General features: G+C 39.6%; 1 protein-coding gene across 3 annotated transcripts; it reads right to left on the bottom strand.

Annotated features, from left to right (window-relative positions):
• Nucleotides 1-3,074: 3,074 nt before the first annotated feature.
• Nucleotides 3,075-8,249, bottom strand: Mbd3l1 (methyl-CpG binding domain protein 3 like 1). Of its 3 annotated transcripts, none has more exons than XM_059267369.1 (3): nucleotides 8,169-8,249; nucleotides 7,421-7,463; nucleotides 3,075-3,722 (listed from the first exon to the last, which is right to left on the bottom strand). In XM_059267369.1, the coding sequence occupies exon 3, from the start codon at nucleotides 3,702-3,704 to the stop codon at nucleotides 3,135-3,137; it is 570 nt and encodes a 189-aa protein (XP_059123352.1). In that variant the 5' UTR covers nucleotides 3,705-3,722; nucleotides 7,421-7,463; nucleotides 8,169-8,249; the 3' UTR covers nucleotides 3,075-3,134. The 3 variants fall into 3 exon arrangements, with proteins under 3 accessions (XP_059123352.1, XP_059123353.1, XP_059123354.1); XM_059267370.1 differs by having other exon boundaries at nucleotides 8,141-8,200; XM_059267371.1 differs by lacking the exon at nucleotides 8,169-8,249 and adding an exon at nucleotides 8,095-8,156.
• Between the last annotated feature and the right edge of the window lie 3,862 nt (nucleotides 8,250-12,111).

Genomic DNA, 12,111 nt, shown 5'->3' with positions numbered 1-12,111 from the left:
AACTCATAGGTGTAGCAGGAATCTTAAAAGCTCTTATTAATTAAATCAAACCTGAGCCAGGTATTGGGTTGAACTGGAAGATCAGAGAACCAGAACAAGTCACAGCTAACCTCACCTGGCCAACTTCTCAGGTGATCTTGTTTTCCTCACACTGGATGCCTCTGAGTCCTCATCCAGAATGAATCTCAGCTGAACTTTGCTGCTCGAAAGCCTGAAAGCTTAACCAGCCAATGCTTAACCAGCCAAATGCTTCTAGTTTCTGGTCCTCATGTCTCATATACCTTTCTGCTTTCTACCACCACTCCCTGGGATTAAAGGTGTGAGCCACCATGTCTGGCTGTTTCCAATGCGGCCTTGAACTCACAGAGATCCCAGATGGGTTTCTGCCTCTGGAATGCTAGGATTAAAGGTGTGAGTGCCACCATTTTCTAGCCTCTGTATTTAGTGGTTGTCTGTTCTTTGACCCCAGATAAATTTATTAGGGTGTACAATATTTTGAGGAATACAATACCACCACACATAGGAACCCATGAGCTTTAGACCGACAACTGTGGAACTTGCATGGGACCATAGTAGACCCTCTGCATACAGGAGACAGTTGTATAGCTGGGTCTCTATTTGATGGGCCCTGGCAGGGTGATCAGGATCTATCTCTGGTGCATGAGCTGGTTTTCTAGATCCTAATACCTATGGTCAGACACCTTGCTCACCCTTGATGCAGGGGGAAGGGGCTTGGTGCTGCCTCAACTGAATGTACCATGCTTTGCTGTACCCCCATGGGAGAACTTATCTTTTTGGAGGAGGGGATGAGGGGTGTGGGAGGGGATTAGGTGGCAGTGGGGGGAGTGGGAGGAGGGATGAGAGGGGGATCTGTGATTGGTATGTAAAATTATGGTGATATTTTATTTGTGCCGAAATGTGACTTTATTTGTATGTTAATAAAGTTGCCTGGGGGTCAGAGCTAATAGCAAGCCATTTAGCAGAAGTCTGGCAGTGGTAGCACATGCTCTTAATCTGATTACATGGCAGGCAAAGTCTCTGAGTGTTCAAGGACACAGCCAGCATGGAGACACATGCCTTTAATCCCAGTACCAACCACAAAGACCTGGAGGTCTATATAGGCAGGCAGTGACAAGGAAGTCATGTGGTTGGGTTTAGAACCAATGAGAAGGCAGAACAGAAAGGCAATTAAAGACGGGTCACACAGGAGAAGGTCTCTCTCTCTCTCTCTCTCTCTCTCTCTCTCTCTCTCTCTCTCTCTCTCTCTCTCTCTCTCGGGAAGGACAGCAGCGGCTGGTAAGCTAAAGGCTATTCGCTAGTGCTCTTACCTCTTGGGCTTTTAACTCTTTATTTGGCTCTGTGTTTCTTATTTAATAAGACCATTTAGAATTACATCTACATAAAATGAATAAAAAAGTTTTTTAAATAAAATTAAAAAAACATAAGTGGTACCATCCAATGGCCTCATCAATGAGGTCTCAGACTGAATAAGAAGAAACAAATGGAGGGGGGGAGGAGTGAGTAGAACTTCAACACTGTCTTGCTGTTTTCTAACTGCAGATATGTGAGCAGTTGCCTCATATTCCTGCTGCCAAGTCTTCTGACTGCCCCCTCAACTGTGAAGCAAAAGAAACTCTTTCCCTAGGTTGCTTTTGACAAATATTTCACTAGTGATTAGAAAAGTTACACGATAGCTGTTAATCTGTAAAAATCATTTTATTATATATGCATATCCAAACACTGTATTATATATCTTTACACAGGTAAGTATCATCCTCACCTGCATCAAGGAAACTTCTTTTTACAACAGTCAGACACCATTACAGAAAACCACAACCAATCAAGACAGAGAGTTGTGTCTTGATTTATCCAGTCCCAAGGGATACATATACAACACAACTCCTGAAATTAAGTTTAGGGATCATTGCTAAGAAGGGGCAGAAAGATTATAAAGCCAAAACAAACAAACAAACAAAACAAAATGAAAAACAGGGAGTTTGCTGTGAGATTGTGCCTTCTAAGACTATCATAAGCCACAATAGTTTTTAAAACACTGTAGGTAAAATACAAGAGGTAAATTCAGGACAGGCATCAAAATGACACAGAGAAACCCTGTTCGAAAAACCAAAAAAAAAAAAAAAAAAAAAGTGAGGTAACTAGAAAATGATGGGTTGGAAGTTAAGAAGTACTTGGTGCTCTTCCAGAGGACCTGGGTTTGGTTCCCAAAACCTGAATGACAACTCCCAACTGTCTATAACTCCAGTTCCAGGAGATCTAATACCCTCTTTGGCTTCCACGGCCACCAACCTCACACACTGTTCATAGACATACATGCAGGTAAAACACTCATATACATAAACAAAATAAAATAGTGAATGAATATAGGACTATAAAGAGCAAAAGAAAAAAATCTTTTCTCACCTCAAACTCAATTTCTCATCTCTAAAATAATTTACTGGGGCTAAAGGATGGTTCAATACTTGAGAGCACTCTCCCAGAGGGTCCAAGTTTGGTTCCTAATACCAGTGTATGATGGCTCCCAACTGCCTATAACTACAGCTCCAGGGAATACAATGCCCTCTTACAGCCTCTTCATGCACCTGTTCTCAAGTGCACATAGCAATACACAGACACACATAATTAAAAGTAATTTGTTATGTTTATGCCTCCATGTACGTCTATGTATCATGTGTGTGTACCTAGTGTCTTTGGAGACCAGAAGACAGCATTCGATCCCCTTGTTGTAAACTGCTATGTAGATACTGGGAATTAAACTTGGGTCCTCTGGAAAGCAGCAAGTGCTCCTAATCACAGAGTCATCTCTCCAGCCCCTAAAATAATTTTAAAAAATAAAAATTACTGGCTGGATGATATGGTTCTATGGTAGAGCATTTGCCTGGTATGAGTGGGAAGTTCAGTGTGATCTTCAACATAGAGAAAGAGGTGGGTAGAGTAAGAGAAAGAAAGAAATTATCATTTGTATTTATTTTTTTTGCATTGCATGAAGAATTTTAATAAAGATTGTCAAGTTTAAAGTTTCAAGGTCTCAAAAAAACAACAAAAGACACCACAAAGAAGTGTTAAAACAATTCTGCATTTCATCTGCAGTATCTTCTCCCCAGCTTCCCCTCCGTTTATAAGTTTGCCCTCCTTGACCCCCTCACTTTCTCTGCCTCATTTGCTAGCCTGTGTTCAATCAATGCAACTGTCAGTCTTTCTCTTGCTATTTTCACTTTCTTTTCCTGCTTGCTAATATCTTCTTCGGTGACGAGAATTTGATTGCAAAGGATCTGTGGGATACTTGCTTCTGGAATCATCTCTGCCAAATGTGAAGATGACTCATGGGTGGTCATGGGCCTAGAGCCAATGCTGTTGGCTTGAGTCTCTGAAACAGATGCATCTGTGCCTCGGGGTGTAAGGTCTTGCAAAGCTTTGGCTAGATCTGAAGTGGTCAAAAGTTCTCCTGCACTGCTGTAGGCCTGGAGTCCTTGCAGTCTCTTCTGCCAGCAGGCTTGCTGGGGCTTGTCCAGGCTCTCCTCCCAATGATGATATCTTACCTCATTGCCAGGATGGGATGTGATTCTAGTGACTGGCCTCTTGAATGTATAACTAGACATTCTCAAGGGGATTGAGGTGTTTAAACAAGGCTTTGGCTTTGATAGGTTCTCACAGTCACATTGCTTCCTCTGTGAAGTCTTGCCCATCTGACTCCTTTCTTAATCCTATTAGCATAAACGATAAAATTGGAATAATGTGATGAAGGCTGCCTTCTTGTATTATCCATGTAATACTTATCAATTAGCAATGCTGCTTTTACTTTCTACCTTCCCTCTATCCCTCTGGTGATAGATTTGACCTGTATTCAGGGACATCATTAAGCAGATCTAAGCTGAGCGCAGAAAGCTCCAAGTCAAAATTCTCCAACCATTTGGCAAAATTCTGTCCCTGCTTGAGTGTATTTTTATTCTCTCTGGATCCACTGCCAAGAGCTTGAGACCTCAGATCCCCTGTCATGATACACAGTCCTGTCTTCCTCCAAGTCTCTAATTTTGCCATTCTTCTATGTTATTTGACAATGAATATATTATGAACCACTTGATTTTCATAGCTCCTTTAACATTTAAATCAACAGTGAAATTAGATTGTAAGAGTCAGAGGTTGGGAAAGAGTGTTACAGAAACAGCATTTTCTGAACACAACAGGGCCACTGCAATCAGGAACTCACAATAACTCTAATTACTCGCACAAAACCTGTACAAGATCAGGTCAGCAAACATTCCAGCACAGATGTGGGAGAAGCTCATGGCAGTTGATGGCTGCTGAGGGAGGAACAGTAAGTTTTCTTCAGGGATGTGGCCTCTGATGGGTTGCTTCAGTGGATGGCCCTACATCCATGCACATACTGGAAGCACTAATAACTTTCAGTAGATTTAAAAAGAAGGGCATGGAGTTGGAAGAGAGAAGTGGTGAGGGTATTTGGGTGAAGCTGGGGGGTGAAATGAAAGATGATATGATCAATACATTTCATACATGTATGAAACTTTCAAAGAATAAATATGTATTTTAAAAAATTAATAGCAAAACTACCAACAATATCATTCTTGAAAAATCACCACAAGACCTTGAGACATATTAATCAACCCAAAAGGTCATGTTCAAAATAGTTTAGAAAACCTATTCACAGCAGAGCAGAAAGAAACGAAAGAGGGATGGAAGGAAGGAAAGAAGGAAGAGAGGAAAGAAGGAAAAGAGGAAAGAAGGAAGGAAGGGAAGGAGAGGGATGGAGGGAGGGAGGGAATGAGAAAGAAAGGAAGGGAGGGAGGGATGGAGGGAGGGAGGGAAGCAAGCAAGGACGGAGGGAGGAAGGGAAGGAGGAAGAAAGAAAGGAAGGAAGGAAAGAAGGGAGGGAAGGAAGGAGGGAGGGAAGGAGGAAGGAAGGAAGGAAGGAAAGAAGGGAGGGAAGGAAGGAGGGAGGGAAGGAGGAAGGAAGGAAGGAAGGAAGGAAGGAAGGAAGGAAGGAAGGAAGGAAGAAAATGTAGTCACTCACCACCAGATTTTGATTTCTAGTGTTTCTTGCTAGATTTTATGTAACAGTACATGGCACATAAATATTTCTCAAGAACAAAAGTTTACTCCAGAATACTTGCCTCCCTTTTTCATTTACTTATGTTTATTAATATGTATTACACAAAGGGGCTTCACCGTGACATTTCCACATTCACAAATAGGTACTTTGATCACAGTCACCACTGCTATTGTTCTTTATTATGCCTCCTCTCCCTCCTCCTTTCCCCATTTCCCTTCCACATCTCTCATGTTTTCCTTTTTCATGTTATATTCTTTTTTATTTAAAACACACTTCCCATGTTGAAGTGGCTCTGAAGGTAAGGGCCCTTGCTGCTGAACCTGATAATCTGAGCATCGCCTCCCACAAGCTGTCCTCTGACCTCCACATGCTTGTCATGGCAAACATATCTATACACCCCCTACACTCAAAAAAAAAAAACAAAACCCACAAACGTTAAAACTGCTTTAAATATAGAGTTTCCACACAAGAGGAAATATGGTATTTGTCTTTTCTTTTGGGTGTGTATGTGCAGAATATGCATGTGCTTATGTCTTTGCATATGTGTGCACATATGCATATGTGCCTGTGGAGGCCTGAAGTTGATGCCAGAGACCATCTTCAATAGACTTCTACTTTATTCATTGAGGCAGGGTCTCTCATTGAACCTAGAGTTCACCAATTCTGGGTAGTCTAGATAGCCAGCTTGCCCCTGAGATCCATTATTTCTGCCTCCTTGGTACTGGGATTACATGTGGCCACCACACTTGCTTGTTTGTTTGTTTTGTATTTGTTTTTCAATGTATTTTATTTTTGAGATTATATTACACTATTTCTCTCTTCCTTTTCCTCCCACTAAGCCCCCTTTTGCCCCTCCTTTCGCTCTTTTAAATTCATGATTGTTGCACAAATCCTAATTGGTCTTATAATAAAAACCCAGTGCCAGATACTGGGGTAAATGCTGAAAGATCAGAGGAACAAAGTAACAAGCCACTAGAGAAACTTCTCATCATCACCAAATCCTGGGGCCGAAAGGGAGGCGAGAGCCTATCTCCACAAATCCTCAGACTGAATGCCAAACTCCTGTCTCCTCTTGCCTTATATTCCTTTCTCTGCCCAGCCATATCACTTCCTGTCTCAACCTTCCTAATACTAGGATTAAAGGCATGTGACTCCCAAGTACTAGGATTAAAGGTGTGTGCCACCATCGCCTGGTCCTGTTTCTCTTTTGAACTTACAGAGATACAGATGGATCTCTGCCTTCTGAGTGCTAGGATTAAAGGTGTGTGCCACCACTGCCTGGACTCTATGTTTAATCTAGTGGCTGGCTTTGTCTTCTGACCTTCAGGCAAATTTTATTTTTTATTGTTTATTATTAATGAATACAAACAAAATATTATCAGACATGACCCCTTTTTTTTCATTAATTGTTGTTACGTGCTACCCATATATACATATATTTCTAAATATTGGCTGGCTTTAATGTAGGTTCTTGGGATTCAAACTCCAATCTTCATAGTTGCATAGAAGTGTTTGATCCACTGAGCCATCTCCCCATTCTGGTATTTATCTTTCCAAGTCTGACTTCTTTCACTCAATATGATGGTCTCTAGTTCTATCCACTGTCCCAAAAATGGCAGAATTTCATTCTACTGTATGGCTCAGTAACAGTCCACTGACTGACTCTAGAGCTCAGTTGACAGAATGCTTGCCTAGCATGCACAAGACCCGATGTCTGATCTCCATAAAACTGAGTGTGGTGATGCAGGTTGGTAATGATCGCACATGGGATATGGAGGAAGGAAGATTAAAAAATTTAAAGGCATCCTCAGCTACAAAATGAGTTTGAGACCAGCCTGGGCTACATAAAACCCTGTCTCAAAAATGAAAATTTCTTTTGTCTATATATGCTACATTTTCTTCATCCATTCATAAGATGATGGGCATCTGGGCAGATTCTACAATTTGACTTCTGTGGAAATTGTTCTTCTTTTAGGTTAACATACAAGTACAAGCATTTACAGAAGAGTATGATCATGTGATACATATATATGCACACTGTATTATGATTAAATCAAGATAATTAGCATTTTAACCATCTAAGCATTTACCATTTCCTTGTGTTGGGAAGCTTCAAATTTATCTTTCCTAATTCTTTATAATATGTATGAAATATTGTGAACTACAGTCACATGCTGTTATAGAATATAAGAACTGATTCTTTCAGTGTAACTTTGGTACCCATTATCCAAGCTCCTTCCTCCTGATCCCACATTAGTACTCAATTCCACAGTCTATGAGCTCAATAATTCCATTGGTATTACTGAAAAATTCTTTTCCATTTACCTTACCTACCTTGTAAAACTTCAAGTTTGGAAGACTGCCAGCCTTATGATACCTGTGGGAAGAAAAAACACGACATACTATTTTGGTGCAACTATAAATACAAAATATTTAATACTAACATGGAGAAAGTCCTAAAGCCTGGGCATTGATCTCTCCTTTTATGTGTTAGTCTATCAGTCACTGAATCTTAAACCTGATACTTTATTTTTATTTTTTGTCATTTCCAATTTTAGTTCCACTTTTTGTTGCTGTGATAAAATACTCTGGCAAAAGCAATGAATGGCTTATAATTCCATTATATTATAGTCCATCACTGCAAGGAAGTCAAGGCAGATATTTACATCCACAGCCAAAAGCAGAGGAATAAAACACTCATACACTGACACACTCATGTTTCCTTAAAATTTTCCCAGTACTTCATGGGGAAACTGTAAACTAGCCTGAAGTTTTAGGGGTCTAGTTGACATACTTAGACATATCTTAGACTCTTTGTAAATTTCTTCCAATTATGTTGATATTTCCTTTATCTCCCAATCTGAGATTTTCCCCATCTTCCTATTTTGTAACCTCATGCCCACTAAGAAGTTCCTCAATCTTCAACAACTCTTTTTCTAGGGAATCCTTCCTTCGGCATAAAGCCATGTTTACGTTTCTCTGAACTACATAGAAACTCCTTGCCTAACCTTTTCTGCCCCTTCCTCTTAGCACAAACTGCTCAAAAAGGGACACCTGTATGTGTTTTTCTGGAGCATCTTACCTCCAAGCAGCTCCTCAGACTATTTGGAACCTTCGTATGTTGTCATCATTCTGTGGCTCCTTCCCTTGAAAAAGTCACAATGACCCTTTGTTATTAGATCCAAAAGGAACTTTTCACACAATCTCTAGGTGGGGAGCATTTTTTTTTTTTTTGAGGCAGGTTTTGGCTCCACATAATCCTTGTTAGCCTTCAAATTGCTGTATAGCCCAGGCTGGACTCAAACTCACAATCCTCCTGTCTCAGCCTCAGCCTCTCAAATGAATTTTCACATGTAGCATAATTATAAATATCATGAATACACAGCATGTACATCTGATACAATTCATACATTGATATGTGCTACTAAAAATTTCTAGAATGTATTTTTTAAAAAATGTAAATAACCATAAAAACAATAATGGCTATGAATAAAAAATTTGATAGGTTTTTATATTTTCAGGATAAACAAATAATGTCTTTAAGATTAGACCAGATTCCAACATTTTACAATGCACACACATATCAAAACATCAAGGGTCACATGGTTCCTGCTATGGCTTGAATCTGAAATGTCCCCCACAGGCTTATGTTTTGAATTCTCAGTCCCCAGCTTATGGCAATATTTTGAAGGCATAGAGCCTTTAGCAAGAGGGTCCTTGCTAGCAGAAGGAAATCACTAGGAATAGGCAATGTGAACATTGTAACCACCTGTGGTTCCAGATCACCTGTCTCTGCTTCCTAGTCTGCCCACATGCATACAACTGCTGTCTCCCAATCCCAAAGCCAAGAATCCTACCAGGATAGACGGTAACATTGTGAAACTGTAGCTAAGTAAACTTTCCCTGCCTTAAATCATTTCTATGATATTTTAATCCTAGTTATGCAAATATAACTAATAAATTATTCTATAAATAATATAAAACTTGTTATATTAGCTAAAAACAAATTTAACTTACATAAAAATATTAATTTGGGGGCACAATATATAATAACTTTTGTGTCTATATAATGCTTCAGGTTGTTGATAAATTTTATCATTTTATGTCTTTTTAAATTTTTGAGAATTAAATATATTTGTGAAGTGGAATGTGATGTCTTGATGTATTCTCTGTCATGAAATCCTAGTCCTTGCCTTAATTCCTACAGCTTATATGGCCCACCAGCTTTGAAGATAATTCTCTCTCTGGTGACACAAAGGATACAGGGTATAGAAAAAAGGACAGAAACTGGGATTTTCTAACAGGAAGGAAATAATTTGGCAGTATAATTGGGGGGGGGGGTGAGATAGAAAACAGATGAGAGAAACAAATGCCAAGGGAAGAAAGAGAGACAAAAAGAGAATAGACAATCATTGAGAAATAAATAACAGAGGAAGACATGAAAACCGAAATGTAAATGGAAAGGGAGGAAGGAAGGTGGAGACTAAGGAGGAAGAGGAGCAGGTAAAGAAGGAAGAGGTAGAGGAAGAGGAAGGACATTCAGATGAACAGAGAAAGAAAACAATCTCAGGGTAGCTACAGATCATAATCTTTTGCTTTAAAAAGTATCATATAGAAAACATAAAATAGACCTTCTGACCCATTCTTCAGTGCCTGGCCCAGTGGTATTAATCACCTTCATATTGTTGTGCAGCCAACACCACCATTCATCTCAAGAACTGTCACTTCGGAAACAGAAACTCTTTTCCTACTACACACTAACTCTTTATCCCTCTTCCCAGGCCAGGGCATCCACTGTTCTATTTTCTACTTCTATAAATTTGACTACACTAGGGATAGCTGTATGTAGAAACAGATAGCATTTATCTGTTATGACTGGCATACCTTGATCAACAAATATTTTCAATCATGTTGTACTATATGACAGAATTCCTTTGCTTTTTAAGGCTGGTTCCTATTCCAGCCACACATAATTTTACACTGTAAAGGCTGAGAGTGCTGGCAACTCATTGCCCACTCTGGTCCCTGCATAGTGTCCACTGAAAGCTGCTGATCACTTGCAGAACATCCCACAGCACACAGATGATTGCAGCAGACATGGAACCAGGAACAGAACTCCATCTGTGCCTGGGAACTGAAGTTGACATCCTGGCTCCAGTCAGCCCTGCTGCTCACACTCAGCATTGTGGTCCTTGTTTTCATTCCTGAGAACAGATTAAATTCAAGATAAATCCACTTCAGCCAAGGGAACACAGAATGTCAAACATCTGTATATAACAAGGTTAAGGCAATGACTCCCAACACAGCCTAGGATTTGTCTGTCTTGCATAAAAAGCCTATATTATCAAATTAGCATATATTGGGCCTGAAAGATAGCTCAGTGGGTCAGGGTGCTTGATTCCAAGCCTGACAACATAAATTCTATGCTTAGGACCCATATGGTAGAAGGAGAGAACTGACTCCTGAGGAATGTCCTCTGACGTCTGCATGCAGACACACACAATAAATAAAATGTTCTTTTAAATTAACATGTTAATTGCACAAAGGAATGGGTTTATGATATTCCCTACTGTATTTTCCCCTAGATTCCATGTATGACAGAAAACATGCAATATTTTTCTTTGGAGACTAGTTTATTTCATTTCATTCACTATGATTATTTAGTATAGTGACCCTTGTCCATTCTTTTCTGCAAATGACATATTATTTATGGCTGGATAGAGTCCCACTGTATCTATTTACCAGATTTTATCCATTCCTCTGCTAATAGGTACACAGGCTGGTTGTACCATAGCTGCTGTGAAGAATGAGGTAACAAACATGAGTATGTAGGTATGTAATATGTAGCAAGCTTGTGTAGTTTTTGTCAAATTGGCACAAGCTAGAGCCATCTGTGAAGATAAAACCTCAACTGAGAAAATGTCTCCATCAGATTGGCATGGAGACAAGGCTGTGGGACACTTTAATAATTGTGATTGATATGGGAGAACCCATACCACTGTGGGCAGTGCCACCCTGGACAGGAACTCTTAGGTTGTGTGAAAGTGTGAGCTACCTAAGGGACAAAGACAGTGTTCCTCCATATCTCCTATTTTATTCCTGCCCAGACTTCTCTCAGTGATGGACTGAGATCAGGATGTGTAAGCTAAATAAATCCTTTCTTCCTCAAGTGGCTTTCTTGTCAGAATGTTCTATCACAGCAGTTGAAAGCAAACTAGAACACTGACTGATTCTTTATAGTAAATACCCAATAGTATAGCAGGAGTTTTTATCTTGATCAGTTAGTATGTCTTTCATCAAGAAAAGAAAAAAAATACATGTTGTTAAGGATACAGAGTAAAGAAAATTTTATATACTGTTTCTGAGAATGGAAAATAGTGTAGTCACCATGGGATTTCTTCAAAACATTAGAACTACAACAATCACTCGTTCTAAATACAATAACCCTTCTCCTTCATCCCAGAAAGCCCCAGCAATTAGAGTCATAAGGTGAATAATTTTTGTTATCCCTACCCAGTGTTCATGCTGAAGTTTTCTGCTCATACCTGCAATTATTTTACCACAATTCATTATATAGATATGTGGTAAAATTGTCAAAAAATTAAATAATGTTGGCCTTCAAGAAGCAAACTGCAGAGAAATGTGTACAATGTACTTCTAGTAGGCTGTATAATCATGGAGAATAGACTGAAGAAAGGTTACTGTTGAGTGATCTGTTACCACTCTTGGTGGCCGTATGAGCCTGGGAGGATGGAGCCTAAAAATGAGGCAGACTGAAGTCTCATGCAATAGCCAACTTTATTCAGGGCATCAAACAATTTATAGTCGGAGGGTATTCTGAGGGTTAAGCAGGGTCATATGAGCAAAGTTCATATGAATTCAAGCTTTATACAGTCACAAGGGCAAAGCATGTTCACATGCATTTAGGCTGTATACCAGTAGTTCTCAACCTCCCTAATGCAATCCTTTAATACAGTTCCTCACGTTGTAGTGACCCCCAATCATAAAATCATTTTCCTTGCTAC

Source organism: Peromyscus eremicus, chromosome 7 (assembly GCF_949786415.1).
Source record: "Peromyscus eremicus chromosome 7, PerEre_H2_v1, whole genome shotgun sequence".
Classification (NCBI taxonomy): domain Eukaryota; kingdom Metazoa; phylum Chordata; class Mammalia; order Rodentia; family Cricetidae; genus Peromyscus; species Peromyscus eremicus.
This window is presented reverse-complemented; position numbering and strand designations above follow the sequence as displayed.

Coding starts and splice junctions, on each gene's coding strand:
- Mbd3l1 (XM_059267369.1), bottom strand. CDS start 3,704: ATGGGCAAGACTTCACAGAGGAAGCAATGTGACTGTGAGAACCTATCA.